Below are 20,250 nucleotides of genomic sequence, written 5' to 3' on the forward strand. Positions count from 1 at the left end.
GAGCGCTGTTGTGTCTCGGCGGTACGATGGGTCACCACAAACGTTGGAAGTAGAAGAAGTGATTTTTTTGGCACCCCTCCATGGAAAGCAACACGGGAGTGGCCTGAGGGGGGTGGGGAGAGAAAATGGGGGCAGAGCACGTGACCCAGAGATTTGGGGTGAATCTGAGATTTGGGGTGACCCTGAGATTTGCGGTGACCCTGAGATTTGGGGTGACTCCGGGATTCGAGGTGACTCTGGGATTCGAGGTGACTCTGGGGTTTGGGGTGACTATCTTGCACCCCGGGGATGGTCCTGGATGAGGCCGCTGTGTGATTGGATGTTTTGCTGTCACATATTGAGACTCACCGCGCCGTTCTGTCACCTTTCAGGAGTCTGCGGAGGAAGAGCCGCGCCGTTCTGTCACCTTTCAGGAGTCTGCGGAGGAAGAGCCGGGCCGTTCTGTCACCTTTCAGGAGTCTGCGGAGGAACAGCCGCCATGTTGTTGCTGGGATGTTTTGTCCTCTGGACGTTCATCAGTGCAGGTAACCCCCCACCCATACAAATCATTCCTATTATTGTAGGGAATATAATCCTCTCCTGGGAGCCGCAGCGCCATCTAGTGGCCATAATTTATTATATTTTTTTTATTGAAGAATTTCAGGAAAATACCTCATTATGGTCACTAGATGGCGCTGCCAATCATATTACACACAGTATGGTGATTGCTGGTATCCAATCATTATCTGCTCAGATATGTTCCCGGAGTAGACTTTGGCGTCTGATTGGATGTAAGGCTGGGGGGGAGGATTCATCCAGTCACTTCACCAGGGGGAACACTTACCAACATTCCAGTCCAAGTCACCCAGGAAACATTTAGCTCCACCCACCTTCCGTCTCAGGCCCACCCACTTATTAGAATGGTCCATCCAAAACCCCACCTCTAATTATATGCAGAGGAGAAGAGAGGCTATGATAGGTAAATAGGGAGGAGCTGGGCCAGCATAGGCAGTAATTAGACACTCCCAGAAGAGAATAGGGATATGATAGGTAAAGGGGGAGGAGATGGGCCAGCACAGGCAGTAATTAGACACTCCCAGAATAGAAGAGGGCTATGATAGGTAAAGGGGGAGGAGCTGGGCCAGCACAGGCAGTAATTAGACACTCCCAGAAGAGAGGAGGGCTATGATAGGTAAAGAGGGAGGAGCTGGGCCAGCACAGGAGGTAATCAGACACTCCCAGAAGAGGAGGACTATGATAGGTAAAGAGGGAGGAGCTGGGCCAGCACAGGCAGTAATTAGACACTCCCAGAAGAGAGGAGGGCTATGATAGGTAAAGGGGGAGGAGCTGGGCCAGCACAGGAGGTAATCAGACACTCCCAGAAGAGAGGAGGGCTATGATAGGTAAAGAGGGAAGAGCTGGGCCAGTTATTGTCCTCCCCTGTACAGCAGAGCTCAGACTAGGAGATGGGGGAGGGACAGCACAAGGAGCCAATAAGGCAAGGTGTGCTGAGAGCAGGAGAGTGAGCGCATCGATGGCCTCCCCAGTGTGGCGGCTGCACCTTCACTGTCTAAAGGTGCTTGGTCTGTGCTATGTGGCAAAGCAGTGTAATGTCAGAAATGTATGGACAGGTGACAGAGCAGTGTAATGTCAGGACTGGATGGACAGGTGACGGAGCAGTGTAATGTCAGGACTGGATGGACAGATGACGGAGCAGTATGAATGTCAGGACTGTATGGACAGGTGACAGAGCAGTATGAATGTCAGGACTGGATGGACAGGTGACGGAGCAGTGTAATGTCAGGACTGGATGGACAGATGACGGAGCAGTGTAATGTCAGGACTGGATGGACAGGTGACGGAGCAGTATGAATGTCAGGACTGGATGGACAGGTGGGTGTAACTCTTCTTCTTGTCCTATCAGGTGGTAGTCTTTGGATCCGCGCCGGCGTTGGGCAGAGGGCGGACCTCCAATGTGTGACTCCTCCCACGGTCATCTCTGATTGGCATCGTCTATTTGTGCAGAGGCCTGTGAAGGACGCCTCCCCATTGGTGGTCTTCTCCTTCTCTGAGGGGAGGGAGGAGCCACAGTACCAGGACAGAAGGTTCCGGAACCGGACCCGGCTCTGCCTCCAGAACCTCACCTTGTACCTCTCTGACGTCACTCCCCGGGATGAAGGACCGTATGACTGCAAGATCTTCCGACTGACCAAATCCGGGTCACAGCTCACACACGAGGGACACCTCAACCTCTCTGTCTGGGGTATGCAGGGGACTGACCGCTCTGGGGTATGAGGTGCAGGGGACTGACCGCTCTGGGGTATGAGGTGCAGGGGACTGACCGCTCTGGGGTATGAGGTGCGGGGGTTGTCCTCTCTGGGGTATGAGGTGCAGGGGTTGTCCCTCTCTAGGGTATGAGGTGCAGGGGTTGTCCGCTCTGGGGTATGAGGTGCAGGGGTTGTCCGCTCTGGGGTATGAGATGCAGGGGTTGTCCCTCTCTGGGGTATGAGGTGTAGGAGTTGTCCCCTATGGGGTATGAGGTGCAGGGGTTGTCTGCTCTGGGGTATGAGGTGCAGGGGTTGTCTGCTCTGGGGTATGAGGTGCAGGGGTTGTCCGCTCTGGGGTATGAGGTGCAGGGGTTGTCCGCTCTGGGGTATGAGGTGCAGGGGTTGTCCGCTCTGGGGTATGAGGTGCAGGGGTTGTCCTCTCTGGGGTATGAGGTGCAGGGGTTGTCCTCTCTGGGGTATGAGGTGTTAGTACAGATGGGGGGTATATGTTGGGGTGTAGGGGGGTTATTAGTACAGATGGGGGGTATATGTTGGGGTGTAGGGGGTATTAGTACAGATGGGGGGTATATGTTGGGGTGTAGGGGGGTTATTAGTACAGATGGGGGTATATGTTGGGGTGTAGGGGGGTATTAGTACAGATTGGGGTATATGTTGGGGTGTAGAGGGGTATTAGTACAGATGGGGGTCTATGTTGGGGTGTAGGGGGTATTGGTACAGATGGGGGTATATGTTGGGGTGTAGCGGGGTATTAGTACACATGGGGGTATATGTTGGGGTGTAGGGGGTTATTGGTACAGATGAGGGGTATATGTTGGGGTGTGGGGGGTATTAGCATGGATGGGGGGTATATGTTGGGGTCTAGGAAGGTATTAGTACAGATGGGGGGGTATGTGTTGGGGTGTAGGGAGGTATTAGTACAGATGGGGGTATATGTTGGGGTGTAGGGGGGTATTAGTACAGATGAGGGTTATATGTTGGGGTGTAGGGGGTATTAGTACAGATGGGGGTATATGTTGGGGTGTAGGGGGGTATTAGTACAGATGGGGGTATATGTTGGGGTGTATTAGTACAGATGGGGGGTATATGTTGGGGTGGAGGGGGTATTAGTACAGATGGGGGGTATATGTTGGGGTGTAGGGAGGTATTAGTACAGATGGGGTATATGTTGGGGTGTAGGGGGGTATTAGTACAGATGGGGGTATATGTTGGGGTGTAGGGGCGTATTAGTTCAGATGGGGGTATATGTTGGGGTGGAGGGGGTATTAGTACAGATGGGGGGGTATATGTTGGGGTGTAGGGAGGTATTAGTACAGATGGGGTATATGTTGGGTTGTAGGGGGGTATTAGTACAGATGGGAGGTATATGTTGGGGTGTAGGGGAGTATTAGTTCAGATGGGGGGTATATGTTGGGGTGTAGGGGGGGTATTAGTACAGATGGGGGTATATGTTGAGGTGTAGAGGGGTATTAGTACTGTGGTGGAAATTAAATAGGCTTGTACTGAAAAGTACAAATGGCCCGCTCTTTTGCATAACGATTTACCAAGCATTCGGCGATAAAGAAAGGAACAGACGCGCTGGGTCATTTTGATGCCATCTGCCAGGTCTCTCTCCATTGGATATGTATGTGTGTGCATGTGTATAAGAGCTAGTGTTTGTGTGTGAGAGTTTATGTGTCTCTTCATGGATGAATGATGTGTTAGCTGCTGTTATGTGAGCTTGTGTGTGTGTGTGTCTGTGTCTGTGTCTATGTGTCTGTGTCTGTGTCTATGTGTGTGTGTGTGTCCTCTGTGTTCTGTTGTGTTCTGTCTGAGGGCAGGGCAGAGCAGGTTTATTTACATCAAGTGAACAAGAGGAAGTTACAGGGAGTGGCTTCACAACCACCAATCACAAAGTACAATGGGCAGGGCTTATGTACAAACACAGCCATGTGCAGAGATGGCAGAAATGGCTGCCATCTTATCACTAACAAGTCTTTCAATGACAGATGAAGCAACAATCACTGTGAATATCGATTATCGGTAAAACCGACACTGGGAGACATAATGACTATTTAAACTAAAGAAAATGTCCTATCAAAATTTCCACAACAGTCCCTCCTCTTTGTCATATGCTCCCATGTGTCCCTTGATGAATCTTCTTCCAGAAAAACAGAACAGTTCTTCTCACGATAAAAACAATCCATTTCAAAAAGTTTATATAAAGAAAAAGATAACGGGTAAAAACAATCCATCGAAAGGAAACGACACTTGGGTTCTGTTCTTCGGGAGATGACTTCAGAGGGAGGGCATGAGACGATGGGATTCGTTGACCAGCGGTCGGGCTGGAGTCCTTGGTGTCGGATGCAGGGCGGAATCTTGGGGCGTCTCGTCTCAGCAATCAGGACGAGGTCATCTGCTCGGGCTTTGGTGACTCGGTTGACCAGACAACAGGACCATATAGGAGGAATAGAAACAAGAACAACATAATTATATATACTTCTATTTCCTTCAACCAAGATCCAATGGAGAACAAAAAAATTCCCAGAACCTCCCAAAGCATTAAAAGGATTCCAACCCTCGCTAGCTATAGCTCTGGCTCTGCCTTGCAATGAAGTTACCTTATCCATATGGGCTTGGACCTTATCACTGGTGTTTGCTATACTGGAACAGCAGTCTTCCCCTACAGAAACCCCCCTTGGAAGCTAAAAGAAAATCTAGTACCATTTTCTCCTACAGTAAAAACACCCGGAGTTTCATTGGTGAGATGACTGCTATACCTGTCCCACAGGTTGTAGATCCTACAAATCTAGTTCCGGTGCCAAAACTAAAATTAAAGCCCAGCCGTGGACTACCTGATTGTCCCGATACCCAAATTGTATTGACCAGAAAAGAACAGGAGCCAGAGCTAACAATAAAACTATAACTGATGTTACCCTCTAGGAATGTGTCATTAAATTCTGTGCACAAGTGTCTCTTGGTTGTCTTCATGATGATACGAATGTCTGCCATTGCTGGGGTGTAATAGCTAGGTGGGGGTTTGGAGCACACCCAGCCATTAGACCTGTTTGCCGTCTTGGCCAGCTGAAAATGCATTACCCTTGCTAAAACACACTTGCTAAATATGTAAATAAAAATGATACTCCTCATTATCATTCATGGATGGAGTTGAGTAGCTTTTTGCAGTGGTTGGCATGGATCCAGAACCTCAAGGAAGTCAGCGTTGTCAGCTGAACCTGGTAATTCCTCCGCTCCAATCCCGTCCCTTGACGTTTACTCAGTCACCTGGTTGGACAGAATGTACACCGGTTATCGTGTCAGGGTCTGGGAGAGATTCCCGAACCCTATGATGGACCTTTTGGAGCTCCGGTTGCCAGGACTGCACCCCCAACCCGTCAGCTGAGAATGTAAAAATTACAGCTGCTGAGGAAAGCACAATCCAGGCTCTGGTTGACTCCCAAACAAAACTTTGTAGGGTGATAACCCATGGGGCATTCCTGTTGGGGTAAAGAGCAATGAGAAAACATTCGAGCCGTGGCTCTTTCAATTCAGTCGTTTTCAGCTGCGGTAGTAAAGCCAGGGCTAATCCAATGCTCCACTACCTATGCACACATAACCATCTTTAACTGGTGCCCAGGGTAATGAGCAGATTGGGCCATCATTGGAAAAAGGGATCTGGGTAAACACCATTTACCATCAAGACCCCAGATGTCATCTGGACCCTGTGTAGCCCCCAAAACCATCCATCTCCTCTTTTCCTGCACTTCCGCTTGGGACTGCAGCTTCTTAACACATCAGAGGGGATGGCTAGCATTAGGGTCTCTGTCACAGGGCTCAGAGCACCTTCCTTAGCAGCTCTATCTGCCAAGGCGTTTCCATTGGCTTCCATAGTCGTCTCAGTAGTATGAGCCTTTACCTTCAGAATGGTTATCACGTGTGGCAAGCAAAAGGCAATGAACAGCTCTATTAACCCCGCACGTTTCACCGACCTCCCCAAACTAGTCAAGAACCCTCTTGCCTTCCAGACAGGACCACAATCATGTGCCAGACCAAAAAGCGTATCTCGAATCTGTATAGAAATTGATCCTCTGATCTCTATGTCTTACCATCTGGGGTGTAGTACCTGGAACCATCGACAAAAAGGTTAGCAACTGGAATGGGGGTCTCATTCACTGGACTGACAGCCGCTGATTGCCACTCCATCAAAGAAAAGACAATCGTGTTGTTCTTACTAAAGTTGGAAATTGATGAGAGAGAGAGAGAGAGAGAGAGAGAGAGAGAAAAGAGAAAGAGAGAAAAAGAGAAAGAGAGCGAGATAAAGTTTTGAAAATTACCATTTTTCTGCACGGCCTTCTCCCCCCTTCTCTTCCTCCTTAACAGGAAGAAGAGACGCAGGGTTCCAAAATAGTGCATCGTTTAAGGTTACGAGGACTTTGGGGGTCCTTCAATGTCTGTATTCTCTGAGTGGTTAGATGTTGGGTACCCAGAGAAATGCAATGACCTAAAAAAAAACAAGCTTCTCCATGCAAAGCTGGCCTAGCCTGCAATAGAGAGGTTCAGTCACTGACACTGTCTGGCCTGTGAGACCTACAGTGGGAGTTGTCTTCCCTGGAAGGGGAACCTTGCCTCTAGGTTTTTGAGATCTTAAAACCGTGTTGGCTGCATCGGTGTCAGCGAGGCAAGGGAGGGGCTATTTTAATTCCTCTAGGATGTGAGCTGACACCGGTTTACCAACGCCCTATGATAAGTCATAGTCGTTTCTGACCACACCTACCTTTGAATTTTCCGGATCCTCCGGAATAAATTGCCACTTACCCCACGGACCAGCCGGGTTGGTAGGACAATTATGCCTGATGTACCCTGACTTTCCACATCCATAGCAGACCTGTTAAAAGAACTTCTAGTTTGCCACAGTGTTAGAAGGAAAGGGTTCAGCTGTTATGACAGGCTGTTGAGAGATAAGAGACACTGTGAGGTGGGAGGGCGTTACCAGTACCAAAGTCTGCACCGTGAGCTGAAGAAAACGGAGATTAAAGCGGAGTTCCACCCAAAAGTGGAACTTCCGCTTTAGGGAGTCCTGACCCCCCGACATGCCACATTTGGCATGTCATTTTTTGGGGGGGGGAGCGGGTACCTAGTTTTGACAGGTACCCGCTCCCACTTCCGCTCGGAGCGCCGCGGCGCCCTGAGCGGAAGTTCTCCTCTCCCCCTCCCTCCCTGCAATCTTCTGGGACACGTCAGAGGTCCCAGAAGATTGCCGGCCAATCACGGCGTGCAGCGCGACTCGCGCATGCGCAGTGGGTACCCGGCTGTGAAGCCGCAAACTGTAACAGCCGGGTGCCCACAGCAGTGATGCCGGCGCCGAGGGAGAGGATCGAGGCTTCCGGCGGCCGCATCGCTGGACCGTTGGACAGGTGAGTAAATGGCTGGAACTCCGCTTTAAAGTACAGAGACAGTGACAGGTTCAGTGTCAGCGGATCTGGCTCGTCTTATTAAAGTTAGCCCAGGAAGAGCTTCCTCCACGTCTCTCACCAGATCGCTGGACTCGGCTATCTCATCAGGCCAAGTGTACATAATGCGGTTCTTCCGGACTGAACCCGCCTCATGCACACCTTGCTGATTGACCATAATAGATCTCTGAAGCCACAATTGTGCTACACTTAGCATCTGTGTCGCCTGGAGCCTAGTTCTGAATTCAATAATGAACTCCTCCCATCTCCAGACATAAAAAACACCTTCCAAAAGGGATGTACCAACTGTTTCCCTTGGTTATTCCCCTTCCTGAGGGGTCTCATGGCCCGAGCCCCAAACTCAGACTTCATGTACCGCGAAAGTTGTTTGGCTAGCCTGGGGGACCTGCGTTACCCCCCATTGCATGGATAAACCATTAACCATGCCGATTTGAATCGTTTCCTTGCACCTGGATGAGGAGCAACACTGCCAGGTGCCAACTTTGACAGTGTTGGCCTGCTTCCGGACTCCGGTTAATTTACACGGCCCTACGCCAGTGTCATGGTACCAATAGCAGGAGGGCTCTAGGACCCAGTGTCCGTCAGAATGGGAGAAGGGCTCTAGGACCCAGCAACTCTGTCAGCCCCTTACCTGGGCCTTTATAAGGAATCTCTAAACCTTCTCTAATTGCTGTTTGATCTTTAGCTTCTACCAACATCCTGTTTCCTGTTTCCTGTGATTCCTGGTTCCTGACTCGGCTTGTTACACCTTCATCTCCAGCTTGCTTCCTGACTTTGACCTCGGCTTGTTTAACGGATCTCCTCTGCCTGCTACCTGTCCAGACCTTGGCTACCACTTGACCTTGTCTCCTCCGCTACCCACCTGGCATTGAACCTCGGCTTGAATCAACCACCCTCTGTCTCAGCGATCCTAAGTACCTGCTTCATCTCACAGGTGTCACCTGCCTGCAGTAACCCCGCAGCACCACAGCGGTATCCCTGAACCCTTTTCTGCAAGCAACTTGCAGGCGACCTGTGCGACTTGGGGCCTAACTCCTCCTGTCTCATCTCCAGGGGAGTTTGGCACTTAGCTGCAAGGGAAGCCCTCTCTCCATTGGCCTCCAGCACTTGATACCTGATAGCCGGTCAGCTAGAAGACCTCAACCCGGTGGCTTTGTACAGCTATACAGCTCATCAACTTCCACTCGCTCCCCAACTTCCGATTATCTTACACGGCCAAATGTGGGGCGGGTTTCGGTATCTACTCCTCACACGTTGAAGGCTGAAACAAGCGTGTCACAATCACCCGTTTCACGTAGACGGCTCAAAGTACAAACGTTCGTTTCGACCTAACCCGTGCAGCCAAACAACCCCGAAAGTACAATGAAAGTCCTCCCTATACAAACCTTGGCTTCAGTCTATTCCTTGATGTTGCATTAAAAATTTAAATTAAGATGCCGGTTACTGATTGCACACTGGAAGATATAACCTCTCTACCTAAAATTCAACCTGCAGTACCAAAAACTACCTCTGTGAGAAACAACCGCTACTCAGCACAAAACAACCCTGAAAAACTGGATCCAATATCAGTCACTCCACAATGTACTCTTATCATTGGAAAAAACTTAGTTACAACAAAAATGAGACAAAATACACCACAAAAACAGCTTAACCAAAAACTTACAAAACAAAAAAATAAATAGTTACCCCTGAAAAACAGACAAAAACACAAAAACTGATGGGTTGGATATGTATATATCTGTGCTAAATATGAACAAAAAGATGAACAAAGCTAGCTAGAAAAACAACTGCCTAGATGCCAGATTTCAATCAAAATGAAAAAACATTACTTTTAAACTGAAATACAGTGCAAAAATAACATCACAAAGTTGCCATTTAAAACTACCAAAAAAATAGAAAAATGTTTTAAAGCTCAAAATAGCATTTCAGCCACATGAGTCTCAACTCCATTTAACAAAATAGCTGCCAAGCACATGGTCCACACAAAGGAAATGACATCACAAAATGGCTGCCATCCGAGCACATGGTCTACACAAAGGAAATGACATCACAAAATGGCTGCCATCCGAGCACATGGTCCACACAAAGGAAATGACATCACAAAATGGCTGCCATCCGAGCACATGGTCCACACAAAGGAAATGACATCACAAAATGGCTGCCATCCGAGCACATGGTCCACACAAAGGAAATTACATCATAACCACATGGACAAAATGGCTGCCATCCGAGCACATGGCCCACACAAAAGAGTTGCACAAAACAAAGAGTTTGAGCAACCATGTGCTTCTTCGTACACAACAACAAAAGACAGGAAAAACAGGTTTTACAGGATCAGCTGTATTCAGAGACAATAGCTATCCTGGTGGAATGCTGATTTTAGAAACTCAGTCCAAAACTGTCTGCTCTATGCTCAATTCAAACATCAGAGTCCAAAGCAAAAACCAGTTTCACTAATAAACGAGTTCCCGCCAAAAACCAATCCAGCACACACAGCAACCAATCTGCGGCCCAAACCAACATCGATCGATAATATATTTTTATCTCATCGAACAAAGCTGATATTACAACAGATGTTACGAGGCAATATTTAACACATATCTCACAACCCCAGGATGTATTAACTGAGAAACTAACAGACCTGATCCCTAGCCACAAATACGGATGGGGGGTATATGTTGGGGTGCAGGGGGTATTAGTACAGATGGGGGTATATGTTGGGGTGTAGGGGGTTATTAGTACAGATGGGGGGTATATGTTGGGGTGTAGGGGGGTATTAGTACAGATGGGGGTATATGTTGGGGTGTAGGGGGTATTAGTACAGATGGGGGGTATATGTTGAGGTGTAGGGGGGTATTAGTACAGATGGGGGTATATGTTGGGGTGTAGGGGGTATTAGTACAGATGGGGGGTATATGTTGGGGTGTAGGGGGGTATTAGTACAGATGGGGGTATATGTTGGGGTGTAGGGGGTATTAGTACAGATGGGGGGTATATGTTGAGGTGTAGGGGGGTATTAGTACAGATGGGGGAATATGTTGGGGTGCAGGGGGGTATTAGTACAGATGGGGGTATATGTTGGGGTGCAGGGGGCTATTAGTACAGATGAGGGGTATTAGTACAGATGAGGGGTATATGTTGGGGTATAGGGGGTATTAGTACAGATGGGGGTATATGTTGGGGTGTAGGTGGGTATTAGTCCAGATGGGGGTATATGTTGGGGTGTAGGTGGGTATTAGTCCAGATGGGGGTATATGTTGGGGTGTAGGGGGGTATTAGTACAGATGGGGGTATTTGTTGGGGTGCAGGGGGGTATTCGTACATATGGGGGGTAGATGTGGTGGTGTATGGGGGTATTAGTACAGATGCGGGTATTTGTTGGGGTGTAGGGGAGTATTAGTACAGATGGGGGGTATTTGTTGGGGTGTAGGGGGGTATTAGTACAGATGAGGGGTATATGTTGGGGTGTAGGTGGGTATTGTTCCAGATGGGGGTATATGTTGGGGCGTAGGTGGGTATTAGTCCAGATGGGGGTATATGTTGGGGTGTAGGGGGGTATTAGTACAGATGGGGGCATATGTTGGGGTGTAGGTGGGTATTAGTCCAGATGGGGGTAAATGTTGGGGTGTAGGGGGTATTAGTACAGATGGGGGTATATGTTGGGGTGTAGGGGGGTATTAGTACAGATGGGGGTATATGTTAGGGTGTAGGGGGGTACAAGTACAGATGGGGGTATATGTTGGGGTGTAGGGAGGTATTAGTACAGATGGGGGTATACGTTGGGGTGTAGGGGAGTATTAGTACAGATGGGGGGTATATGTTGGGGTGTAGGGGAGTATTAGTACAGATGGGGATATATATTGGGGTGTAGGGGAGTATTAGTACAGATGGGGGGGTATATGTTGGGGTGTAGGGGGTATTAGTACGGATGAGGGTATATGTTGGGGTGTAGGGAGGTATTAGTACAGATGGGGGTATATGTTGGGGTGTAGGGGAGTATTAGTACAGATGGGGGTATATGTTGGGGTGTAGGGGGGTATTAGTACAGATGGGGGAATATGTTGGGGTGTAGGGGGTATTAGTACAGATGGGGGTATATGTTGGGGTGTAGGGGAGTATTAGTACAGATGGGGGGTATATGTTGGGGTGTAGGGGGTATTAGTACAGATGGTGGGGGTATTTGTTGGGGTGTAGGGGGGTATTAGTACAGACGAGGGTATATGTTGGGGTGTAGGGAGGTATTAGTACAGATGGGGGTATATGTTGGGTGTAGGGGAGTATTAGTACAGATGGGGGGTATATGTTGGGGTGTAGGGGAGTATTAGTACAGATGGGGATATATATTGGGGTGTAGGGGAGTATTAGTACAGATGGGGGGTATATGTTGGGGTGTAGGGGGTATTAGTACGGATGAGGGTATATGTTGGGGTTCAGGGAGGTATTAGTACAGATGGGGGTATATGTTGGGGTGTGGGGGAGTATTAGTACAGATGGGGGTATATGTTGGGGTGTAAAGGGGTATTAGTACAGATGGGGGTATATTATGCGGTGTAGGGGAGTATTAGTACAGATGGGGATATATATTGGGGTGTAGGGGAGTATTAGTACAGATGGGGGTATTTGTTGGGGTGTAGGGAGGTATTAGTACGGATGAGAGTATATGTTGGGGTGTAGGGAGGTATTAGTACAGATGGGGGTATATGTTGGGGTGTAGGGGAGTATTAGTACAGATGGGGGGTATATGTTGGGGTGTAGGGGGTATTAGTACGGATGAGGGTATATGTTGGGGTGTAGGGAGGTATTAGTACAGATGGGGGTATATGTTGGGGTGTAGGGGAGTATTAGTACAGATGGGGGTATATGTTGGGGTGTAGGGGGGTATTAGTACAGATGGGGGAATATGTTGGGGTGTAGGGGGTATTAGTACAGATGGGGGTATATGTTGGGGTGTAGGGGAGTATTAGTACAGATGGGGGGGTATATGTTGGGGTGTAGGGGGTATTAGTACGGATGAGGGTATATGTTGGGGTGTAGGGAGGTATTAGTACAGATGGGGGTATATGTTGGGGTGTAGGGGAGTATTAGTACAGATGGGGGTATATGTTGGGGTGTAGGGGGGTATTAGTACAGATGGGGGAATATGTTGGGGTGTAGGGGGTATTAGTACAGATGGGGGTATATGTTGGGGTGTAGGTTTTATTTAGTACAGATGGGGGGTATATGTTGGGGTGTAGGGGGGTATTAGTAGAGATGGGGGTATATGTTGGGGTGTAGGGAGGTATTAGTACAGATGGGGGTATATGTTGTGGTGTAGGGGGTTATTAGTAGAGATGGGGGTATATGTTGGGGTGTAGGGGGTATTAGTACAGATGGGGGTAGATGTTGGGGTGTAGGGGGTATTAGTACAGATGGGGGTATATGTTGGGGTGTAGGGGGTAATAGTACAGATGGGGGGTATTTGTAGAGATGGGGTGTAATTGTACAGATGGGGGTAATTGTATAGATGGGGGGGGGTAATTGTGCATATGGGGGTAATTGTACGGGGGGGGGGTCATTTTGCAAATGGGGGTATTTGTACAGATGGGGGTAATTGTACAGGGGGGTAAATGTACAGATGGGGGAGGGTAATTGTACAGATGGGGGGTATTTTTAGAGATGTTGGGGTAATTGTACAGATGGGGGTAATTGTACAGATGGGAGGGTAATTGTACAGGGTGGGGGGGGGGTAATTGTACAGATGGGGGTTGTTTGTACAGAAGGGGAATAATTGTACAGGGGGGTAATTGTACAGGTGGGGGGGGTCATTTTCAGATGGGGGGTAATTGTACAGGGGGGTAAATGTACAGATGGGGGAGGGTAATTGTACAGATGGGGGGTATTTGTAGAGATGTGGGGGTAATTGTACAGATGGGGGTAATTGTACAGATGGGAGGGTAATTGTACAGGGTTGGGGGGGGGGTAATTGTTCAGATGGGAGGGTAATTGTACAGGGTGGGGGGTAATTGTACAGATGGGGGTAATTGTACAGATGGGAGGGTAATTGTACAGGGTGGAAGGGGGGGGGTAATTGTACAGATGGGAGGGTAATTGTACAAGGTGGATGGGGTAATTGTACAGGGTGGAGGGGGGTAATTGTACAGGGTGGGGGGTATTTGTAGAGATGGGGGGGTAATTGTACAGGGTTGGGGGTATTTGTAGAGATGGGGGGGGTAATTGTACAGGGTGGGGGTAATTGTACAGGGTTCGGGGTATTTGTAGAGATGGGGGGGGGGTAATTGCACAGGGTGGGGGGTAATTGTACAGGAGGGGGGTAATTGTGCAGGGTGGGGGGTAATTTTACAGGGTGGGGGAAATTGTACAGGGTTAGGGGTATTTGTAGAGATGGGGGGGTTATTGTACAGGGTGGGGGTATTTGTAGAGATGGGGGGGGTAATTGTACAGGTGGGGGTAATTGTAGAGATGGGGGGTAATTGTACAGGGTGGGGGGATATTTGTAGAGATGGGGGGGTAATTGTACAGGATGGGGGGGTAATTGTACAGGGTGGGGGGTAATTGTACAGCGTGGAGGGGGGTAATTGTACAGGGTGGGGGTAATTGTACAGATGGGGGGTAACTGTATAGGTTGGGTGGGTAATTGTAAAGGGTCGGGGGGTAATTGTACAGGGTGGGGGGTAATTGTAGAGGGTGGGGGGGTTAATTGTACAGGGTGGGGGGGGTAATTGTACAGTGTAAGAATATTTAATAATAATATCTCGCGCTCGTACTTCATTATGTCAGAATATTTATACTGCTCTGTATATAACAGTGTCTATTTATGGTTAATAAGCAAAGATCTATGAGAAAGGAGAATCTCCACCTATTGCCACAAATCAATATGTTGTGAATTCTTTTTAATTGATTAATTTCTTTTTAAAAGCATATACCAATCTTAGTGAGTACAGTCTACAGTATGGAATATATATAAAATATTTATTCACCAGACATGTATTCACAATATATGATCAAACGGGAAGTGACACAAAGAAACAACTCTTACATAAACTACTAACTTCAAACAATTAATGCAATGTGATGTTTAGCTCAATAATGAAAGTGAAACGAAAGCAAGATTATCATTTCTCCAGGTAAAGCATAAACCATAGGTATTCTATATAAACAGACTACAATTGTCTGCGCAATGCATAGCCGAAAGTCACTTCACTGCAGATGGAGCGAGAATAAGCTATGCAAAACGAAGACTAAGATCGCAATAATGCGCTGAATCTGATATTAATAAAAATGTATAAAAACAAAAATCAGCTTTTTAGAGAAAAATCTACTATGGTTTATACGGCTGGGATTGTAATCTTATTACCCTTGAATATGCAATATAAAACATATAAGGAAGGAAATAAATAATTGAATAAAATCAAATAATATAGCAAGGCTATATTTACCACACTTAACCACTTGCCGACCGCCGCACGACTATCTACGTCGGCGGTCAGCCCCTCACAGGCAAAGTGACGTAGGGCTACGTCACTAGCTTGTGAGGGTCTAGGGAGCGAGCGCGCGCCGCCGGAGGCGCGCTCCCGCGTGGTCACGGACCCCCCCGCACGTGTGACATCGGGTCCGCCGGTCACTCTGCGATCGGCTGGGGAGAGGGAGAAAGTCAGGCGGCTTGTGTAAACAAGCTGCCTGTCAGTTCTCTCTGTGTATGAAGGATGATCATACGGTTCTACTATGTAGAACCGTTGATCACTCTTCATACATCTGAAGCCACAGCCAATCACAGTAGAAAGCACGCCCCTAGGGACACACATAGCCCCTCCCTTTCAAAAAAAGTTAACCCCTTCACTGCCAGTGTATTTTTACAGTAACAGTGCATATGTATAGCACTGATTACTGTAGAAATGTCACTGGTAACCCCAAAAGTGGCAAAAATGTCAGTCAAGGGTCCGATCTGTCCGCCGCAATGTCGCAGTACCGCAAAAAAAATCGCAGATCGCCGCCATTACGCGTTAAAAAAAACAACAACAAAAATGACAAAAATCTTTCCCTTTGTTAGTAAACGCGATAACTTTTGCGCAAACCAATCAAAATACGCTTTTTGCGATTTTTTTTACCAAACAAAGGTAGCATAAAACAAATTGGCCGAAAATGTTAAAAAATTTAGATTTTTACATTTTTTTGGGGGGGAATTTCATATAAAAAAATGTGAAAAATATTGCTATTTTTGCAAAATTTACGCTCTTTTTTTGTTTATAGCGCGTGATCAAAAAATTGCACAGGTGATCAAATACCACCAAAAGAAAGCTCTGTTTGTGGGAAAAAAAGGACGCCAAATTCGTTTAGATACAGCGTCGCACGACCGCGCAATTGTCCGTTAAAGTCACGCAGTGCCGAATCGCAAAATACCCCCTGGTCAGGAAGGGGGTAAAATCTTCCGGGGCTTAAGTGGTTAAGATGGCAGCTAGCTTCAAATGGTCGTTACCAGAGTCTTAAGATGGATGCCAGTGAGGGAGGAGTTTCGTTTGGCGTCCCTCAAAGTTTCAGATGAACGATGGAGCAAGATAGAGTATGTCTGGATGAGTCTATAGATGGACGTAGTAGAGTGTGTGATGTAAGTGTAAGGTGTGTTGTCAGTAGTGTAATGTGATGTGCTATCTCTCATCTGGGTTGTTCTTTTATATGGTATGAACAAAGGGCTATAAAAATTACCATAAGTTAAACCCAGAGGAATGAAACATTATCCCCATTGGTTGGGATATTCTATACCTTAACTGGTGAGGTCATAGACACACCTCTTTAAATAATTAACCCTATACCTTGGATAATAAAGTTAAATGATGATTTCTCTATATGTAAGAGTAATCATAAAACTTTGTCCATACTCCCAGTACATACATAAATGTCCATCTGTATCTCCATCATTCGCCTTGGCAAGTAATGCCATTTCAATAACTATATTTTTAATACAATATATATTTCTATATGGGAAATATCAGAATTATCTCAAAACTGCATTTGGTTTTCGTCTATAGAGGGCAGTATCGTACCGTTCATTAGATTTTGTAGTTAACAATAATTAAAACATATTGTTATCTGATGATCTTTGACCTGTTGCTAGTGAAAGTCCATTACTTATTTGAATTCTGACATAACAGTCAGACATAGCGTCTAGGACTGGAAGATCTATGATACCTCAAACACTTAGCCTAGTCCAAAGCAATTCTTATATAAACACTCCTACCACATGCCTTAAAATGAAGTAATTAGTATTCTCTCTAGTCTTAAGTCTAAGTAAGATTACTACTGCAAGAATATAAACCCAAAATGTGATATAATATTCCTAAATATATATGTATATGCCTTACATAATATAATGACATAATTATGGCTAATATCTTCTCACACATAATTATGTATCTTTAAAAACTTATATAGTTCATTTTAAAATGTCTGCTAGAGTATACTGGGGTATTGTCCATTGTTATATACAGATAAGATGACAAGCTAGACTAGTATGGTGTCTCGCTAATTGTCCCTTATCTGATGAGATGTCAATGTATTACCTTATTTACGATTACATAGATACCAAGACCTCTGTTGAAATTATAAGACTCTATTGTAAGCTTGTAAGAGACATTTTGTAAGAAGACATACAGTATATGAACTTTCTTTCACCTTAAAAACAAGATGGAAACTATAATGTTCATTATCTTATATGCATAATATGGAATATACATGGCTTTGTAAATCCATTTTTTTTACCTATTATTATTGTATTAATCACCCCAATAATCCCAACAACAGGATGGGGGGTAATTTTACAGGGTGGGGGGTAATTGTACAGGGGGGTAATTGTACAGGGTGGGGGGTAATTGTACAGGGTGGGTAATTGTACAGGGTTGGGGGGTAATTGTACAGGGTGGGGGGTAATTGTACAGGGTTGGGGGTAATTGTACAGGGGGGGGTAATTGTACAGGGTGGGGGGTAATTGTACAGGATGGGGGGGTAATTGTACAGGGTGGGGGTAATTGTACAGGGTTGGGGTAATTGTACAGATTGGGGGTAATTGTACAGGGTGGGGGGTAATTGTATGAGGTGGGGGGTAATTGTACGGGGTGGGGGGGTATTTGGTGATGGTTCTATGAGGTTATTTTGCTTTTTTCTTCCAGCCAATTATCAGAAGCCGCAGATCAGCCTGGCCAGGATTGGCTCTGGGGAGGAGGCGGCGGTCACATGCTCCGCCCAGGGCGGTTACCCCAGGGGGTACATTGAGTGGAAGTTGCCCCCCACTCTGGCAGATTTGGGGTACATTGGTGAGAGTTGGGCAGAGCGTCACCCCCACACTCAGCTCTACAACGTTTCGGGGCGGCTGAACATCAGCTCATCCCTGGAAGGCTCCGCCTCCTGCTGTGTGGTGACCTGGGAGGCGGAGCATTGCAGCGTCTTTCTCGGTAAGTCGGAGGGAGGAGGGGCGGTTGTGTTTTGTGGCAGGGTTCAGGTGGGTGTGTAACGCCTCTTTCTGTCTCTCCAGAACTTCCAGCGCCCTCCGGAGTGCGGGGACAGCGGGCGCCGGTCTGCATTATTCTGCTGCTGTCAGTCCTAGTCTGGAACAGATAGACTCTGCTGTGAGTACATACGGGGGGGGGGGGGAACATCAATTCCTGGGGGTGTGGGGCAATTCCTGGGGGAGGGGGCATCAATTCCTGGGGGTGGGGGGAATCAATTCCTGGGGGTGGGGGGCAATTCCTGGGGGGGCATCAATTCCTGGGGGTGGCGTTGCAATTCCTGGGGGGCATCAATTCCTCAGGGTGGTGGGGACAATTCCTGGGGGGGAGCATCAATTCCTGGGGGTGGGGGGAAATTCCTGGGGGGGGCATCATTTTCAGGGGTTGGGGCAATTCCTGGGTGAGGGGGCATCAATTCCTGCGGGTGGGGGAGCAATTCCTGGGGGGGCATCAATTCCTGTGAGTGAGGGGGCAATTCCTGGGGGGGCATCGATTCCTGGGGGTGGGGGGGCATCAATTCCAGGGGGTGTGGGGGCGATTCCTGTGGGGGAGCATCAATTCCTGGGGATGGGGGGGCAATTCCTGGGGAGGGGGGCATCAATTCCTGGGGGTGGGGGTGCAATTCCTGGGGGGGGCATCAATTCCTGGGGGGGCATCGATTCCTGGGGGTGGGGGGGCATCAATTCCTGGGGGTGTGGGGGCGATTCCTGTGGGGGAGCATCAATTCCTGGGGATGGGGGGGAATTCCTGGGGGGGGCATCAATTCTTGGGGATGTGGGGGCAATTTCTGGGGGGCATCAATTCCTAGGTGTGGGGGGGGGCAATTCCTGGGGGGCATCAATTCCTGGGGATGTGCGGGCAATTCCTGGGGAGGGGGGCATCAATTCCTGGGGGTGGGGGTGCAATTCCTGGGGGGGGCATCAATTGCTGGGAGTGGAGGTTCAATTCCTGGGGAGGGGGGCATTAATTCCTGGGGGCAGGGGGGGCAATTCCTGGGGGGCATCAATTCCTGGGGGGGTGGGGGCAATTCCTGGGGGGGCATGAATTCCTGGGGGTGTGGGGGGCAATTCCTGGGGGGCATCAATTCCTGGGGGTGAGGGGGCAATTCCTGGAGGGGGCATCAATTCCTGCGGGGGCAGTTCCTGGGGGGAGGGCAGATTGAAGAATGAAGGGGGGTGGATAGGAATTCCCTTCATTATGGAACATGGGGAAATTGGTGTCAGCCAATCAGGGGTCAGTACCGCCCTCCCACCATCGGGGGGCACTCAGGATCCCTCCTGAATATCGCTTTTCTCTGGCAGGTGTGACCATGTGACGTCTTCCGCTGACCATGTGACCTCTGAGAGGTCGTTTACCTCCAATCTGAACCCGTTTTCCGGTTCCTCATTGGGTAATGTGGAATATCAGACCGCCCAATCCACCGACATCTGAAAACATGCCACAAATCCACTACAGACCACTCCCCAATGTGAAGAACCTTCTAGAATGTATTCCCACCGCCTGTGACTCCGCCCAGAAATGCCAAAAGTCCCCGGAGAACCGAAATTGGACTTCTGAAGCCACTGTGACCCGGACTGGACTGACCTTATTATTCACCTCCCTGGGGGAGGGGGTGATTGCTGATCCCCGACTGGAGATCCCTACACCGGACTCCACACCTGACCATCGGAGGTGGGAATGGTGACCACAGCAACATGGTGGTCACCCCCGGCTGGACCTCTCAGGAAAGAATCGGAATCTGCAATCTTCTCACCATCAAACTTCCATGGAGTCTGAGAACCGCACACCTGGACCTCCTTAGGAGGCTCTAGATAGTGAGGGGTGGAGCTCCAGGTAAAGGCAGCATGTGGTGGAGATAAAGTAGACAGACATCTCTCAGGACCATCACTGGCCACCTGCTGCCGCATATGTGGCTCAACCTCTGCAGCTCAGTGCTGGGCTTACCTCCTCAGATGTGGCTCATCCACTGCAGATGGTGAGCCATATCTGAGGACCCATCTAAGCCCAGCACCAGGCTGCAGATGGTGAGCCATATCTGAG

The 20,250-nt window shown here is 48.3% G+C and overlaps 1 protein-coding gene across 1 annotated transcript; it reads left to right on the forward strand.

The window, feature by feature from the left end:
* Positions 1-478: 478 nt before the first annotated feature.
* On the forward strand, positions 479-19,788 carry LOC309545553 (T-lymphocyte activation antigen CD86-like; the record flags this gene model as incomplete). Its single annotated transcript, XM_082244765.1, has 5 exons — positions 479-524; positions 1,904-2,242; positions 17,875-18,156; positions 18,237-18,330; positions 19,512-19,788. 4 exons carry the CDS (start codon positions 479-481, stop codon positions 18,320-18,322), a joined length of 753 nt encoding a protein of 250 aa, XP_082100891.1. The 3' UTR covers positions 18,323-18,330; positions 19,512-19,788.
* Positions 19,789-20,250: the final 462 nt, after the last annotated feature.

This window comes from Pelophylax lessonae (genome assembly GCF_965119305.1).
Source record: "Pelophylax lessonae genome assembly, chromosome: 2".
Lineage (NCBI taxonomy): Eukaryota > Metazoa > Chordata > Amphibia > Anura > Ranidae > Pelophylax > Pelophylax lessonae.